General features: G+C 45.7%; 1 protein-coding gene across 3 annotated transcripts in view; it reads right to left on the reverse strand.

Moving 5' to 3' along the window:
* Strip1 (striatin interacting protein 1) overlaps nucleotides 1–17,717 on the reverse strand; it is a 20,534-nt gene extending 2,817 nt beyond the window's left edge. The window contains exons 1-19 of one of the 3 annotated variants that reach the window (XM_029554659.1): nucleotides 16,412–16,530; nucleotides 14,316–14,385; nucleotides 12,941–13,015; nucleotides 12,289–12,423; nucleotides 12,069–12,189; nucleotides 11,012–11,080; nucleotides 9,491–9,597; nucleotides 9,258–9,385; nucleotides 6,894–7,076; nucleotides 6,320–6,537; nucleotides 5,355–5,420; nucleotides 5,171–5,234; nucleotides 4,207–4,278; nucleotides 3,614–3,688; nucleotides 3,343–3,440; nucleotides 2,106–2,232; nucleotides 1,780–1,880; nucleotides 966–1,032; nucleotides 462–566 (exon numbers count right to left, since the gene is read on the reverse strand). In XM_029554659.1, the coding sequence (XP_029410519.1) occupies nucleotides 462–566; nucleotides 966–1,032; nucleotides 1,780–1,880; nucleotides 2,106–2,232; nucleotides 3,343–3,440; nucleotides 3,614–3,688; nucleotides 4,207–4,278; nucleotides 5,171–5,234; nucleotides 5,355–5,420; nucleotides 6,320–6,537; nucleotides 6,894–7,076; nucleotides 9,258–9,385; nucleotides 9,491–9,597; nucleotides 11,012–11,080; nucleotides 12,069–12,189; nucleotides 12,289–12,423; nucleotides 12,941–13,015; nucleotides 14,316–14,385; nucleotides 16,412–16,414 (1,884 nt within the window). In that variant the 5' untranslated portion in view covers nucleotides 16,415–16,530. Of the gene's footprint in view, nucleotides 1–461; nucleotides 567–965; nucleotides 1,033–1,779; nucleotides 1,881–2,105; nucleotides 2,233–3,342; nucleotides 3,441–3,613; nucleotides 3,689–4,206; nucleotides 4,279–5,170; nucleotides 5,235–5,354; nucleotides 5,421–6,319; nucleotides 6,538–6,893; nucleotides 7,077–9,257; nucleotides 9,386–9,490; nucleotides 9,598–11,011; nucleotides 11,081–12,068; nucleotides 12,190–12,288; nucleotides 12,424–12,940; nucleotides 13,016–14,315; nucleotides 14,386–16,411; nucleotides 16,531–17,506 lie in introns of those variants that run through there. The other 2 variants (XM_008850365.3, XM_029554658.1) reach the window with 2 other exon arrangements.
* Nucleotides 17,718–17,978: the final 261 nt, after the last annotated feature.

Here is a 17,978-nt window from a genome sequence, read left to right on the forward strand (position 1 = left end):
TTCATAGACCTCCCCTATCCCAAAGGCCTCCCAGGGTTAAGAAAGACCAGCTGGGCATGGTGGCACATGCCTTTAATCCCAGCACTCAGGAGGGACAGGAAGGTGGATCTTTGTGAGTTCAAGACCAGATGGAACAACAGGGAGACTCTATCTCAAAAAGACAACAAAAAAAAAAAAACGAAAAAACCTCCAGAGCCCTGGCAATCATCCCATTCAGGATGAAGAGGGTACAGAAAAAGAAAAAGTAGCTATGAGTGAGTCTGTTTCAGGGCATAACTGAGCCTCTTCCAGACTTGACTTCTATTCATCAAGGAACCAGAAATCTGCAAAGCTGAGTGAGAAGGACAGAGCTGCCCATCAAGCCATACCCTGGGGACTCTGCCCCAAATGAAAGGGAAGGCATAGTGAAGGACACTCTTCTGTGAATTCCCAACTTCAGTCCTACCCCAGCATTGACTTACCATAGTCCTTGAATGTTTCCATTTTGTTAGCTTATTCAAGATCCGAAGCAGATTGATACAAGAAAAGAGGTTCCTCCAACAAAATTGGTTGTTGTCACCTGCTTCCTACAGGGTAAACCCAGAAACAATCATAACTTGCACAGTTGCAGGCTATCAGGGAGCCCCCTCTCAGAGCCACCCATGGGGGACTCTATCCCCCAGGGTGGCAGACACAGGAACTCAAGAGACATTTCCTGCAGGAAACATGCGACCATAAAACTGGGAACACGGCCCTGTAAGCTCTAGTAGGCAAGCTCTGGCTCAGCTGTCCCTGCAGATATGCTCCCTGACTAACCCCTATATCCAAACTGCTCTGCTCTACAAGTCCCTCTCCCGGCCCTTCTGGCCATTCTAGTACTTTAAAAAAAGTTAAAGGTGACCTCCTCTGGAAGATACCTCTATCCTTGTGCTGGAGGAAAGCAACCCTCATGCCAAAGGGTTAGCTGGGGGAGCCCAGCCACTCACCAGACTCTCTGCAGTCAGCTCTGGAAGCTCATTCACCACACAGTGAGGGTAATCCAGGACAGAAATGCTGCAGAAGGCAAGAAGACCCAGGTGCCCACAGTGAGCAGAAGCTGGGTCTGGTGGAGTAGCCATGACTGAGTTGGAACAGAAGCAAGAAATCTACCTTGCTTGCTCTACCCTAGTTTTCTTGACTATAAGATGAGGAAATATTTGTTACTAGTCAATGTGTAAGGCTCCCTTCTGATCGGACCAGTTTGTAATCCAATTGGTTGTTGTGTAAGGGGCGGAGGAAACAATACTACAGCTTTCCTCATAATGATTTACGCCAAATTCTCCTAGAGGAAGTAGTTAGCTGGACACTTCCCCTGCAATGCCTCATACTGATAAGCAGGCACTGTCAGGTACAGCTGGCATGAGGCAGGTGTTAGCATGTATGAGGCAGAGCTCTGGGCCCAGCTCCTTATAGAAGAGAGCACCAGATGGTTCCTCAAAAAAACAACAACAACAACAACAAAAAACAACAAAAGGTGGAAAAGGAGGGGGAGAGAAAGGAAACAGGGATAGAAGGAGTAGTGAGGGAAATCCTAGAGCCTAAGATCAGTGCCTCCTTCTCAGACATAAGCAAAGTCACCTATCACTGGATTAGCTAGACTCAAAATGGACACACTGTCTCATTCATCTTTTTTCCAGATGTCTGGCAGAGTGCTGGTCCATGGTGTTAAAAAAAGGTTTGCTGAAGTCTCAGGAGGAGAGACCAGCTAGGAACCCTACTGTCTGGCCACACCACCCCTTCCTGGTCCCTGGTCCTTATCACCTGTTCTTGGCAGTGATGTAGGACATGATGTTTTGATTGAAGAACTTTAGGATCAAAGGGATGCAGTTGGCAAATACCAGGTGCTGGGCCATGTATTCAAACTGAAACCAACAGGGAAAAAAATAAGTATGACTTTTGGGACCTCACTCTCTTTTCTCTAGTGATAAAAAGTCTTGGCTGGAGGACCTCATCTTAGAACATTCAAATAGCGCTCAAGTGGGTTCAAAATCCAAGGCCCCATTTCGGGCATGGGGGGGGGCGGGGCACACAGCACTGCCTAAGACCCTGGCCCAGTAGACAGGAAGGTAGACAGACCCTACAGGTACCTGGTAGACATGGTTCAACTTAAAGTGCTTGAGCAGCAGCAGGAGCACAGCAGAAATGGCCTTCACAATGACTTCTTTGTGACGGTTCACATCCACCCCCAGCTTCATGCTCTGCAACACTGTGGTGCTGAAACCCAAGTGACTTGGTGAATCACCAGCACACACAGCACCTTTTTCCGAGGTACCCGCAATGGAGATGGATTCCTGAGGCCTCTGGCAAAGGCCCCCATCCCATGGACACCTAAGAAGTCAGGTTAGGGCTCCATCCACTCATCTCCTAAGCAATCTAGTTCGGTACAATTTTGTTTCCCAATAATGCCTCCCAATACATTCTCAGTCTGTTTCTCTGCTTTTCCTCCAACAACAAACTCCTTTTCAAAATTCTCCCTAAGTTTTGGCCACTATATTAACTTTAGTTCCCCAAAGCGCTGTGGAACACCAGTACACGAATGAGTTTCAAGCTATGGAGGGGGAGGGGTAGTGTTGAAGCCAGATAAATTTAGGAAGCACTGAGATATATCAGTTTCCTAATTCAGAACCTCTGATTGAAAATCTCTGTGAGAGGAAATATAGTGTTTGACTTTACAATTTTTCTTAGACAGCCTGTTCTGTAAATCTCCCTCTGGTATGAGCCAATCCCTGCCTCCTGGCCATCGCTTCCAGACCAAGTGATTGGCTCAGATTAAGGCAGTCCTTAGATATAGTCAGGAGATCAGGTAGAGACCTGGGTTCTTTTGGACATGACCTCAGTCTGTTCCCTCACATGAAAGAGATGAGGTCAGCCAGAGAGGAAGAATCCATAAGAGTTTCACTCTCTCCTTTGAGACATTTGCCAGGACTCCACCTGCCAGTTCACACTGGCCAACAGGAGAGACTCAACATCAGAACAGGCTCTGCTGTGGCTGGCAAACTGTCGAGAAGTTAAGGTATCCCAAACACATGGCTTTAGAGAGAATGTTCTGGATAAATATACTGCTGCCCCATCCATTTTAAGAGGAAGAATGGCATTTCTAATTCACTCAGAAGTTCACTTAGTGACAGTCTACACTGGGATCTAGGCCAAGACATCTTCCTACTCAGTGAAATTCATCCAATAGTTTCCTCTGTCTGAATCAGGAACACCCTAAACTTAACCTGCAGAAAAGCTAAGCCAACAAAAGAAACCAACCTAAAAAGCACTGATCCTTTTCCTTCTAGCCCCTACCCAACCTGCTCCATTCACAGCAGTGACACTCACGGCATCTCCTCAGGCAGGACATCTGCCAGGATGTTGATTGAGTCTGTTTTGGCTTTTGAGGTGGGAGCTGCGGCCAGCAGGATCTTCAGGAGGGCAATCTGGGAAAAGCAGACTGCTCAGACATACATCAGAGCCTAGCACCAGAAGAAAGTCCTAAGAAGTGGCACACCTAAAGGCCCCTCAGGTGGCAGGAGCCTGAGTAGAGACCAGCTTGTGGGGATCTCACTGCAGGTACCTACTGAGAGAGGTCCCAGACACAGAGCACACTCACCATATACTGAGGCAGGCTGGGGAGCAAGCCTTGGTAGAGGGTTTCTGCAGGGACTTGCTCAACTTCCTCTTCTCCCTTTTAACACAGAAGGCATATGCACAAAACCCCAGTCTAGGCTACGATCTCCTTAATGTGATGTTGATGATAGTAATAGCAAGCCCCTAAACATACAACATGCCAGACACTTCCCTTGGAATAGTTCAGTTAATTCTTACTATATCCTTCTTCATACAAGGAACTATAGTCAGGAATATTAGTGCATACCTGTAACCCCAGAATTTAGATGACTGAAACAGGAGTTTGGGGCCAGTCTGAGCTACATAGTGAGTTCCAGGTCATCCTGGGTTATAGATAGACATCATCTCAAACAAACAAGAAAGAAAGAAGGCACTATTTCTATTCTCCTTCTATAGGCAGAAAAACAAAATAGAGATCTAGTTTTGTGCCCAAGTTGCCATTCACTGACTGGGAGCTGGACATGGGCTAGAAGCTATTTAAGGCAAGGCTTGAGTCCTGAAGCAGTTTTGGGGGTCAGGTCCAGCTCAGAGCCTAGGAACAGCTGGGGACCCTGTGGGCTATGCGCTTCTTCTCACCCCTGAGAGAGGAGAGCGAAGGTACTCCTCTTCCATCTGTGCCTGGACCTCTGCAATTGACGTGTACTTGTGCTGGAAAGAGAGGCAGGAAAAAGGTGCTGGGGGGAAACACTCTCATTCTCTGGCCACACTTCCCTGCCACATGCTGGCAAAGACCCACATACTTTATTTCAGATAGTCTTCTGAAAGAGGGCCAAAAAGATACCTAATAAAATTGCAAACCCGAACTATTTTTCTAAGTAGTCACCTACTTCTTATAACCTGGGTAAAAAGTCCCCAATAGATGATTAGAATAAAGCAAATTAAAATGGGGTATTTTCAGAAGCAATAATGACAAGACAAAAGTTATTAAAGACAAAACCAACCACACTCTTAAAAAAGCCTAGCTACAGGGACCATTTGGTACTACAGATTTCAAAACTGAACTAAAAAAACCATAGTTACATTCCAGATATATTTGTAGGGAGACACATCCTCGTCCTTCTTCATGTCCTCTTCCTGCCCCTACCTTCCACCTACTGCTCCCCCTCTGAGTGGTAAGTCTGGGAGAACAAGGTGGTCTTAGCTTCAGCCGTTTTCTTTAGAATCTACTACCTGCCTGCTGAGAGCCTGTGCCCTTTCTGCCTTCCAGTTCTGTCTGGTCAGGGTAAAGGAGCCTGCTTAAATTCTAAAATATGGTATTTGCATATCATACCTACTATGACACACTCAAGTCTTGCTCCCCATCTCCACTGCCTACTCCTCTCAACTGCCTTAGAACTTGGGCAAGGAAAAGGGAAGACTACTTAGGGACTGATTGGCATGTAATATAACCAGCCAAAAGATGTCAAACTTGGGAAGGACGTACTGTCCAGACTCTTGGTAGCAGACAATAGTCCTGAAAGGCCTATTGTCTCCCTTGGCCCAGGCTCACTTTACCCCCTTGGGACCAAACAAGGCCCAAAGTTCAACTAGAACCACTTACCTGTTTCAGTGTCTTGATGCTTTCGTGGATTGGCCTTGGCAGCCCCACCACTGTGTTCGTGTCACTGGAGAATAAAGAAGGCCTTGTACTGAGGCCAGATATCCACTCACTTGCAAACCCCTCCCCCCATCCCCCTGCCAAGGCAAGGAGAGTGAGCTTCAAAGGAGACTCAGATCATACTCACCTGCCTAGAGTGTAGCCTATGAACTTGCTGCGGCTGGATTCAAGGAACATCTCAATGTCTTTCTCTCTGCCAAAGGAAGAAAGAGGGAAAAAGGTTATCAAATACTATTTCAAGGTGCTTTAACAATTCCATGTCTGAAAAAAAAACAAACAAACAGTCCCATGTCTGTGTTCTAACAGAAACAAAACATCTAGAAATTGCAAAGCCAAAGGAAAGAAAGGTCTCCCAGAATGGTTTTACTTTCTCAAAAAGAGAAAAAAAACTTTGTTGGACTCATATCCTGAAAATATACAATGTGGAACTAGTTTACTCATAAAATTAAGGTAGAACACCAAACTTAAAGACATACTTTATTCAGACAATAGTAAGTTTGTTGTTGGACTTTCTTAAGCACTGAGAGGTATGAGTTACTGACTTCACATTGGTCATTTTCTGGTCTCAAACAACAAACACACCCTGCACTCTGGGGTGACCTGTTCTTCATTCGTCTCATAGAACATTAAAAACTAAGGCTTTATCTCCTTTTATATCTTTTTACATTTGCATCTGTTCCTTAAGCTATTGCCTATGAAACAGGTACCCTTTTTACATCTCTAAGTACCTATCCATCCACTAATTCATACATGTTAAATACCTTAGTTTTAAGAAGCTCTGAGTCTATCATTTTTATGTTAAAAGTCATATATAATTCCAAGATGGGTGGCAATAGGTTTCCTTTTATATTTTTCTTATCTTCCTTCATTAGCAAGTCTGATTTAAAGCTAATTCAAATTACGGACACAGGAGCCATACAACAATGATCACTTTGTGTGCCCTTGGCGAGGCCATCCTCGGAAGTGCCCAGGACAGGACAGAGTAATTTCAGAGGCTCAGTGCAAAGCCAAGCTCCTTCCAGACTTGCAGAGGATGTCAGTTGCTGGCCTGGCGGCATGTAGGCACTAGCTTCAAGAATATCTGAGACTCACCTGACCTTGGGGGCCCAAGGGAGCCCCTTTGGGCAGGTAAGCCTGTCAGTCTGGGGGTGCTGTAGTGGGGGAGGCATCACCTCATCCCGCTCAAGAGGAAATGTCTCCCCCTCCAGGCTACTGTCATCATCATTTTCCTCCTCTTCTTCTCGAGAGTCATCAGCCTTGTAGGGATCCCGTTCATTGAAGGCATCTAGATTGTCCTGCTTTATCAGAGCCTGAAAGCAAAGGGAAGGGAGCTGAGACAACTAGAGCCACCCAATGAGACACCTGAGGGAAACACAGCTCAAATGTGTTTGTGTGTCTGGTGTGCCAAGAACACCAGAAAAAAGCACAGGAGTCAAGACTAGAATCCAGTGACAAATCCTTTCTTGTCCCAGCACCTCAAAAGCCACCATAACTGAGTACCCATATACACTGGGCCTAGGGCTGGAGACAGTGAACTTGCTGTGGGGGCACTTCTCCTGACTAGTTGATCAGAGCTGATTTTTAACACCCAGTTTGTCCAAGAACCATGCTCCTATGAGTGTGTATTGAGATCTCTCAGGAATCCCAGGGCCCTCTGTTGCCTCACCTTGTGCTCCCGTCGGCCCCTTTTCTGTTGCTGCTCAATCAGGTCTGAGGCAGAGGCTGGAGGGGAAGCAGCTCTCATGCTGCGGATCACTTTGATGCTGTCCTCAGGCAGTGGGGGGAGTCCAAGGAGGGCACGCTTCTCAGCCTTCATGTTCTGCAGCTCCTCAAAGCCACCCAGTGTGCACTGTGTAAAATGGGGGTGCAGGGCCTGGGTCATTATATCCTTGATAAAGATATCAAACTAAAAAAACATGCATGATACTATCAAGACCCAAATCTGTACAGAGACCCACACACACTCTGATCAAGAAACAAGAAACTATGGCTACCCAAAGGAGAATTCAGTGACCTCTGCAAGGGACAGGAGAGAAAGGAGCACAGAAAGAATAGAACAGCAGTTTGGGGGAAGCTAGTGCATGATACACTTAACTCTGTGCATGTGATGTATTCCCCAGTTTCAAAAAGAAGCAGATTGAGCAGGGTGTGGTGGCACATGCTGATAATTCCAACACTTGGGAAGCAGAAGCAGGGGAGGATCACTGTAAATTTAAGGCAAGCCTGGTGTACACAGCAAGTTCCAGGCCAGCCAAGACTATACAGAGAAATATCTTAAAACCAACGAACCAGGGGTTGGAGAGATGGCTCAGTGGTTAAGAGCACTGGCTGCTCTTGCAGAGGACCTGGGTTCAAGTCCCAGCACCCACATGGCAGCTAACAACCGTCCATAACTCCAGTTCCAGGGGATCCGATACCCTGTTCTAAAACCGGTGGCACTGTATGACATAGGTGCACTTACACACATGCAGGCAATACACTCATACACGAAAATAAAAATAAATAAAAGTTTTTTAAAAACCTAACCAACCAACCAACCCAAAACAACACAAGTAGACTGGAGCCTGTTCTTACAAATGTCACCTGACTAATGCTTCCAAAGTTGTGCTTATGCCCTGCCTGATGGCACATGCCTTTAATCTCAGCACTTGGGAGGCAGAGGCAGGCAGATCTCTAAGTTCCAGGCTAGTCAGAGCTATACAGTAAGACCGTCTTTAAAAAAAAAAAGTTGTGCACATCAGTCTTTCAAAGTAAAATCAAAACATACTGTTTGTTGTATAAACAAAAATAAATAAAATGCTTTAAAAAAAGCTGTATCTAAAACCTCAGCAGAAGTCCAAATGTCAGCACTGTATAGTCCTTTCAGGCTGCTCAGTGTCCTGAGGAACTAGCAGGTCTGGCCAATATAAAACTTGTAGATGACCTTAAGAAGCCCTAAACTCACTGAGCTCTGACTGCAGAGTTGGCCCTCTCCAAAACAAAGGGGAGACCCCACTAAGAATAGGTTGCTCCTGGAGAAAAAGGTTCCCTGCTTGCTCTGGGCTTGGTGTCTGCTTCGAGAAAGGTAGCATGTCTGAGGGTAAAGCTGTTCTAAGACAGAGAAAATAGTTTTGACATGTCAGGGAGCCAAACATGAAGGCCATGTCCCCTTTGTCTGCGGTGAGTTAAAATTGTATTTCTTTTGTCTTTTTTTTTTTTCTTTTAATCAAGGTCTCACTATGTAGCCCTGGTTGGCATAAAACTCACTATGTAGACCAGGGTGGCCTCAAACTCAGGGATCTACCAACTTCTGCCTCTGGAGTGCTGGGATTAACCATGCCCAGTATTTCTCTGGTTATCTCTTTTCATGAATTTAAATGAAAAAAATTTTAAGTTGGGACTGGTGGTATAGGCCTGTCTCCAGAGGAAAACTGCAAATTCAAGGCCAGACCTTCTCAAAATAAAAGTAAAGGGCTGGGAAGATGACTCAGTGGGTAAGAGCAGCATGCATGAGGCCCTAGGTTCAATCCATAATACAAAACAAAAAAATTTTAAACCAAGTAGTTACATATTCATATAATTCAGAATCTAAAAAGATATAGTTATCTGTCATTATCCCTGGGAGACTGGCTTCAAGGTATTTTCTCTCAGTCCCCTCCCTTAGAAAAATACCAAAATCTGCAGCTGCTCAAATTACTTATATAAGAGAGCTGGAGAGCATTAAAGGCTAAGGCTAACAACCAAAACATCAAATAGCTCATATAAAATGGAATGGTACTTGCACACAATTCATGCACATCCTTCTGTACACTATAAATCATCTCTAGATGTAATAACTAATAAATAACGCTACATAAATTCGTGCTATACTATTTAAGGAGTACTGACAACAAAAACATCTGTACACATCAGTACAGATGCAAATCTTTTTCCATGATCTGCATTTGGATGCCTATATGGATGTGAATCCACAGATGCAGAGGGCCAACTGTATAAGGATGTCTCCCTCTGCCTCATCCCCTAGCACATGAGTACCCCCAAGTATGCTCACCAATACTGTCTTCCAGAGCAGCAAGAGAACTTTCTTCATGGGGAAGTGGGGAGCATGGCCACTGCAAAATTTGGTCACCATCCCAAACAGCATGATGGCAAATGGCTCGTTGTTGTACAGAGGGGAGCCTGGAGGCAATGCAAAGGTATAAGGATCAATCAACAAGTGGGCCCTCCCAAAGCCCTCCAGTTTTAGCACCCAGGCAGGGTCTAAAGATATCCCCAGGGTCCTACCCAGCTCAGCTCTGAAGGTCTGTCGCATGGTTCTCCACTCAGCCTTGTCACCCTCACAATCCTGGTGAACAGTCTCCACAATAAGGTACATGATGTTGAGCAGGACCCTGAGTACAAGAACCATCTCATAATAGAATAAGACAAGGGACTAAGGGCTTTTCAGCCAGGAGTGGTGGTACATGCTTATAATCTTATAATCTTGGGAAGCTGAGGCAGGAAGCTCTCAAGTTTGTTGCCAGCCTGGGCTATGTAGTCTCAAACAAACAAACAAATGAAAATGTAGAGAAGTGCACCCTTGGCTTTCTCACTTCCCCAAGATGAACACATCCTGTACCCAAAGGCTGGCTGCGAAGGGAAGACTGTAATGCAGAGAAAACTGAGACAAGAAATGAAAAGCTTGAGCATCCTGCAGAAAAAGGAGTGTTTAAATCTTTTCCTCCTGGTGCTTCTTTTACTGTTTCAGGTTGCTCAGGCCAAGACTATATCTTATCCTGTATCTCCAGTGTCTAAAAAAGTGCTTACTTGATGGGTGTGGTAGCACATGTCTTTACTTCCAGCACTTGGGGGCAGAGGCATGCAGATCTCTGTGAGACAGAGGCCAGCCTGATCTACATAGCAAGTTCCAGGCCAGCTGGGAGACCCTTCCCCCCAACCCCCCAAAACAAACCAAAGTGCTTACTTAAAGCTGAATAAACATGAACAAAAATGGCCAATAGAAATTTCTGCCCTATGCTTCCTGAAAACAAAACAACAGGTTAGAGTAAGCTGCTAAGGTCAAACCAGGGCTGGATCACAGAAAGAAAAAGGATGGCATTTAGCATGATGGAGTGGAAAACAGGAGACGAAACTCAGAGAGTCTACAGTGGGGAACAACACACTCAGAAGTAAATTGTTCAAATTCACAAGATAGATTTCAAACCCTAAAACATGGAATGACAACCCTGTTATTCAGCAGTTGCTATTACTACCTCTACAACCAGGAAACAGGATGACCTTGTCAAAATGGCCCAATACACAGAGACAGGGATCAAGTTGTGCTCATGGGATGGTGGGAGCCCAGGACTAAGGTCCTGGTTTTTGTCCACATAAAAAGCAGTTCATGGGCCAGGTGTGGTGGCGCACACCTTTAATCCCAGCACTTGGGAGGCAGAGGCAGGCGGATCTCTGTGAGTTCAAGGCCAGCCTGGTCTACATAGTGAGTTCCAGGACAGCTGGGGCTACAGGGAGACCCTGTCTCAAAAAGACCAGGGAAGAAAAAAAAAAAAGCAGTCCACAACCAACTTTAGTAGCTCTATTAAGTGGCTTGACTCTAGATTTCTTCTGGAGTCTCCAGACTCACCCCGCTCCTCCCATGAGGCAGAGGCCTCAGCAGGACCCACTAATCAGTCCCTGTGAGTCCATCACACCCTCACATTAGTGTGTGCAGAAGGAATGCATACACAGCTAAGAAACTCAAAGATGCCCTTGTGGCCTTGCTGAGCTCACTCCCTGGCTCAGGGTATCAACTGCAGTTTCTCTCACCTCAGATCTGTGCTGTCAGCCAGGGAGATGGCAGGTTTCCTCACTGCACTGCTGCACGCGGCACTGTTACTGCAGAAGAGAGTTGAGTCAGCACCTTGATCAACCCAGTAAGGCAGGTAAGTAATGTTCTGACAAGTACTGTCCCATCAGGGAACAAAACGCTATGATATGTGCTTGGGTTCTAAAGGAGACCTTAGGACACGCTGGCTGGGAATTTAAGCCCTGGACTAGACCGCCAAGTCAAGTGTGAAACCTGACTCTAATATTTACTAGCTACATATACCTGGGCAAGTAGAGTCAACTTCTCTGTGCCTAGTTTCTTCATCTACAAAATCAGGATGATAGCAGTACTAATTATGTCATTAACATGAGCTAGTAGATACAATGCCCTTAGAGCAATGCCTGGAAGATGTACCTACTGTGTATTTATTTTACTTTAATTTTTTTGTTGTTATTTGTTTTTTGAAATAAGTCTAAGTAGCTGTGGCTAGCTTAGATCTCACTATGAAGACTATGTTGGCCTCCAACTTGCATCAATCCAACTTGCATCAATCTTCCTAGCCCTGCCTCTTGCGTGCTGAGATTACAAGTCTGTACTACCACTCTTGGCCTTAGCTGTTATTTAAGATGGCTGTTACTCTTGAATGAGCAGTAGCTGATCTGTCCATGAGACAAAGACCAGTGACAACAGAGACAAGGACCAAGGAACACAATAAAAAAGGCTTTATTTGGCTCCATATCAGATTTGTGCCTGATGTCCTGCTGAAGGGAAAGTGCAGGGTAAATACAGGGGAGGACCTGCCCAGGTGTTAAAGCTCCAGCATTAAGGAGTATGTGGACCCAGGAACCCATCATTATTTTCTATCAACACAGGAACTTCTCATCTCTCTCTGTTATATAATTTTTTAAGGTATAGTCAAGCAACTTCTCCATTACTCAATCCTGAATAGTCAGAACTGCCTGGGACCAGACCCTCAGCCTCAGGTGGCCCATATATCTGTTTCAAAGGCTGTTAGTTTTGCAAGCCCCACCCCCACCCCCCTGCAGATGTGCTCACTCTATTTCCATGTTCAGAAGCTCCACCAAGGCATTGAACGTGCCCACCTCCAGGAGCAGAAAGATGTTATAGCGCATCCAGAACTGCACCTCTGCCTCTGAGCTGCACTCTCCAAAGGTGCCTGCAAACACAGGGCAGAACTTACCAAGCCCCTCCATACACAACTAGGCACTGTCATTGGCAGAAGCGCCAGTAGTCCCTGGGGACAGCCACACAGTACCTTGGGCAACATAGAGAATTGCTCGGGCCACCTTGAGTCTCTTCTCCCTAGCAGTGACTTCCAAGCCATCCAGGAGCCTCATGGCATGGGTGCGGTGCTGGTTGGTATCCAGTTCAGTCCACCTCTTGTCTGTCACTGCAGGGCAAGGGACCAATTATAACTGAGTCCACAAATTCCTTTGCAATAGAATGAACTCAGTTCTATTCTTCCAAATTCAGGGCAGTCACAGAGAGACAAGATTACTCCATTTGTAAGAGATAAGGTCAAACTGCTGCTTTATGGATTCCTTAAAATACCACCATCAAAATGACCAGAAGGCCCACTCTATTTTTATTGATTTTTAGTTTTTTTTTAATTTTTCAAGACAGGGTCTCACTATGTAGTTCTTGGCTGGCCTGGAACTTATTATGTAGACCAGGATGGCCTCCATCTCACAGAGATCCGCCTGCCTCTACCTTCCAAGGGCTAGGATTAAAGGTATGTGCCACCACACCTGGCCAGAACGCCCACTCTAAATGTCACATCTGGCCTTAAACAACCATGGCAGGTTTCACAAGCTCCAGGATGACTTAGATCAGCTGGATGATGAAAAAAATCTGCACTTTCCTGATGCTAAATGAAGGGAACCAGGAAGTGGGTGAAATAATCTCACCATGGATCTGGAAGTCCTCCTCAAAGCATTTTCTGTTCATCAGGAATTCTGGTCCTTCTGTGTAGCTGTAAAGCTCTGTTAAAGAACAAAGTCTCCTCACCACCACACATCAGGTGTCACATGCAGCAGAGAAGGTAAGGCATGTTTCCTAACCTAACTCTGCCCTTAAGTCACAGTGATACTAAGATTATTCTTTCTAATGCTTATGGGGAAGGTTTTAGTGCTCTGTCATGCATGATGGAGATGATGTTGATCTGTTTGTAGCTGATAACCAGAATGCCACTGCAGTATAAATCTGGACACTTTTTTTTTTTTGGTCTTTTTGAGACAGGGTCTCCCTGTAGCCCCAGCTGTCCTAGAACTCATTATGTAGACCAGGCTGGCCTTGAACTCACAGAGATCCGCCTGCCTCTGCCTCCCAAGTGCTGGGATTAAAGGCATGCGCCACCATGCCCGACATAAATCTGGACACTTTTATGTGATGTGCATCAAACTGTGTCATGCCAGAGGTGACCATCACCCTGAACATGTCTCTCGAGTGTCACCCTGAATAAGACCTGTACTGTAAAGGCTGGAGAAGCAGCGCATGCTGACTTCACAATATACAGCTGTGGTAGCAGCAACAGATGTGCAAAGATTCAAGCACAACTGCCAGTATTCTTCAAACACATCACTGTCAGGCTGGTGAATGGCCAAGGAACACCACCAATTGCCTTACACTTTGACTAGGCTCTAACTGAGCCAACTGGATTCTAACCAAACAAGACACTTCATTAAAGTAAAAGACAATCTGGAGGGATGGCTCAGTGGTTAAGACCACTGGCTGCTCTTGTAGAGGACCCAGATTCGGTTCCCCATATCCACATAGTAGCTAACTCCCATTCTGGGGATCCAGCACCCTCTTCTGGTTTCCATGGGCACTGCATGCATGTAGTGCATTTACATACATACAGGCAAAACGCTCATACACAAAAATTTTTAAAAAAGGATAATCAAAAGTTATGAGATACTCAGTCCCTAAACATATGTTTTATGTACTACTGATAGGAATAAGTAGGGGGAAATGAAATTCAAAGTGATATTTATTCTTAATTTTCTTTTTTTAAAGTTTTATTTGTTATTTTTGTTTTATGTGTGTGTGTATTGCCTACATGTAGATAAGTGCACCCGTGTCATGCAATGCCCATGGAGGACAGATGAGGCTGTCAGATCCCCTGCAAGTGAAGTTAGGACAGCTGTTAACTCCATGTGGGTGCTGAGATTTGAACCCCGGTCTTCTGCAAGAACAGTCAGTGAGTGTTCTTAACCGCTGAGCCAGCTCTCCAGCCCCTCATTCTTAATTTTCTTAAAGACCAAGTAAAGACCTACGCTTTACCTGAGAGCTCTGCAGTCCACTTGTCTGTGTCAGCATATTCAAACTCCAGGTCTGGAGACTCAGAATAGCCCTGAAGATAAACAGAGAATTTTATACAAAAAGATCACTCTGAGTGTTTTTCAAAGGAGAAGCCTCCAGAGACACTGGGGTGCCCCAGGATATCACTGCTTCTACTTTTTGATGTTTCATCACAATGTTTTTCCTCCTGGGCTAGCTCAAGTCCCTATTAAGTCTTCTCAGAGCACTTTATATTTCACCTTCAAAGCACTTATTATAAACCATAATTATACACTAGAATGTTTGTTTAGTGTCTCCTCTTCTGAGACTGCAAGTTCCTTGAAACAGGATCTTTGTTTTGCTCACCAATGCTATCGTAATGTTCAGCATAGTACTTGAGATGAATGAATAAAGGAATCAATACTTTAATATTCAAATATATACCTGTTCAATAAACGAACACAAAATTTCTATTTTGTGCCATGAATGACCACTTCATACAGTGTTGAATATCTAGAAGCTTCACTTCTTTCTAGACAGTGTACTATCAACAGCTTAGGAGAAAATGAGTATTGAAACCCTCAGCCATCTTGCCCTTGTCTCAATTTTCAGTGAGAACTGACAGACAGAGAAGGCAGAAATGAAACAGATTGGCCACCCTCCCACACAGAGAAGAGAATGGAATGAGAACTTTTTTTGTTTTTACTGCTAGGGATAGGTGATACTGAGAACACGCCATCTTAGAAGCCTTATATAGGGAGAAAGCAGAAAGATGAAATAGATAAATTCAGTCTTTAAAATGTACTTGGGGATCAGTGGGATAGGTATAGTTCAATGGTAGAACACCTTGCCTACCATGCACAAGAAGGCCCTAGGCTTAATCTTCAGCATTGGTGGGGGAGAGGGGGAGAGGGAGAGAGAAGGAGAGAGAAGTTGTAACAGAAATTAGGAATATAATGGCACTGACAAAATGACATACTCATAAATACAAATTTTACTCCTTATTCACAGACAACAGTAACTTATTCACAAGTTACTGAGCTTCAGGCTAGGGATATAGTCCAGTAGTACAACGTTTACATAGCATTGTGAGGTCCTGGGTTCAAGTTCTAGTACAGTCAAAAACCAAAATAAAATAAACAGCACAAGTTACTGACATTAAGTTTTTGCATATATAAAATGCATTGTGATCATATTCATTACCACCCCATTACTCTTTTATCTCCCTCCCTTCTTTATTTATTCATTTACTTATTTAGAGACTCACTATATACCCCAAGTTGGCCTTAAATTCTGGATCCTCCTGCTTCAGCCTCCAGAGTGTTGGCACTACCATACTTGGCTACTGTGGCTGTTTTTGAAATGAATAAAAATGATATAGCACATAGTGAGCTCTCATTAATGTCAGTTTCTTTGTCCTGTAGGCACTGCTCAGGTTTCCAAGCTGCTGATTTCAGCTGTGACTAAAGGAAGTGTGCAGCATCAGCACCTCTGATGCATGCAGGCACATCTATTTGGCCTTCCAGATGCTGGCTCTTCAGGGAAATTAATAGGGAGACAGAGAAATTAAAAGGCATCATGGGGCTAAGGGTGTAGCTCTGTAATACAATGCTTGCCTAGCACACATAAGGCTCTGAATTTGATCCCCAGCAGCACAAGATAATAACGAAAATAAATACATAAAATGCACCAAAGGATATTTATCTGACCACTTGTAACTATTCAAGAAATGTTTTTAATAAAAAATTACACATTTATTCATTTATTTTGTGTATATGTGTATGCCTGGTTGCATGTCATGGCACACATGTGGAGGTCAAAGAACTTTAAGAGTCAGTTCTCTCCTTCTACCACATCTACCAGGTCCTAGGGCTCCAACTTAGGTGTCAGATTTGCCTTTATCCACTGAGCCATCTCACCAGCTCTAAAACGTTTTTATAAGGAGGGATGGAGGTGTTGTTCACTACTCAGCATTCTCTCCAGAAAACAAAAACAAAAAAACCCCTACTCCTCTTACTGATAAAGGTGTGTTCATAAACTCACAACTCTCATAATTCCCCACACTTGAAAAGATTGAGAATTAGCCATTGATGACCTACCATCCCACAATATAAAGGCTCCTAAAAGGTCCATTGTTTTTTCTTTTTCAAATAATTCACTTTCAGTTCAACCTCTCTACTACGGGTTTACTCATTTGTGACATGTTTTATCAGGAGTTTGAGCCTGCAACAAAAAAACAGATGTTTGAAAGGAACTGATTTCAGAGGTCTAAAGATAATACCCTTGTCTTGGTATGAGCCGGAACATCAAATTTGGACAATGAGGACTTCCCTCTCATCAATAAGTGCCCGACTGCTCATCACCCTGGGAGTTGTCTTAGGTGGTGGAGATTGCATAGTAAGTGCTCTGGGAATGAATGTGCTGATTAAGAAGCCCTAAAATGCTGCAACGTGCGACGACGTGTGTGTGTGTGTGTGGGGGGGGTGTTCATTCATGAATTCTGCAAAAGGGAAGCAGTGGGAGGAATTTTAACTTGGGGCAAGGTGAATAGTCTGCTCCAGACTAGTTGTCTCAGGAAAAAGGAGGCAAAGCTCACGAGCAGGAGGGAGAATCCTGCACCTTTCGGCTAGTTTCTGATCCTTCCGAATTCAGCACTGGGCTCAAAAACTAGTCACCGACCGCCCACACCCTGACCCTGCGGTGGCTGCAGTGAGAGGAACCCTGTGTGTTCTCTCCGCTACTCTGGGGGCTACACAGCACTAGCAATAAAAGATAGCTTTTTAGTGCTTTCTGAACTCCCTGGTCCTTCCCCGCCCACACGCTCGTCCACCGCCAGCCCACAACTAGAGGCCCGAAATAGTTCGGGGCCTCCAGCCTTTTCGCCCGGCACACAGATCGCGGACTCCCAGGGGGCTGGGCCTCGGGCCACGCCCCCAGCCCGTACCCCAGGAGCCGAGGGGCTGCCGAGTTCCAAGACCTTCTCGCGGGTAGCGGCGGGGTTCCGGGCTTCCTCCCGACCCGCTGGAGCTGCCAGCCTCGCGGGCTGCTCGGTTCTCCGTGGAGTGACAGCTGCCCGACTCCGTACGGAAGCCTGGCTCAGCACCGGAAGCGGCCCCGGCCCGGTCCCCACAGGCGACCGCGCAGAGCCAGCCTCGCCCCCCGAGCTGGGCCAGTCTCGCCCCCCGAGTTCTGACCTCTGAGTCTTTGCGCTGGTTGCGGTTGAACTCTCGAGCTTTGCCGCCCGGCAGAAGGCCACCTCCGGCCCTCGGCGTCCCCGAGGGAGGCTGCGCCGCGGCGGGCGGCGGAGGAGGTGGCGGCTGGGGCTGCTTGTTGTTCACAATCAACGGGCTTGGCCCGCCGGTTGCAGGCTCCATCTTGGTTGCTCCACACCCCCGGCGCGGTTCGCGGACGGCTCCACTGTCAACTCTCGCGTGATTTCCTCCAGGAAAGGTCCGTGGTCGCCATATTGAGTGTGGCGGCGTGTCCTGAAAGCCCTAGGGTCCGATCGCTTCTCGGGACACCCCCTGCTAGAAGTCTTTCCCTCCTGGGTCATTTTACTTTCTCTTTTTTCCTTCCAGGGGGACTAAGGGACATGCCTCTGGGCTCCCACGAATCCATGTGGGTGTCTTTGTGACACTTAACTCCTTAAGTTACTTTAGATATTCC

The sequence above is a fragment of the Nannospalax galili genome, unplaced genomic scaffold, assembly GCF_000622305.1.
Source record: "Nannospalax galili isolate Female #2095 unplaced genomic scaffold, S.galili_v1.0 scaffold5, whole genome shotgun sequence".
NCBI lineage: Eukaryota > Metazoa > Chordata > Mammalia > Rodentia > Spalacidae > Nannospalax > Nannospalax galili.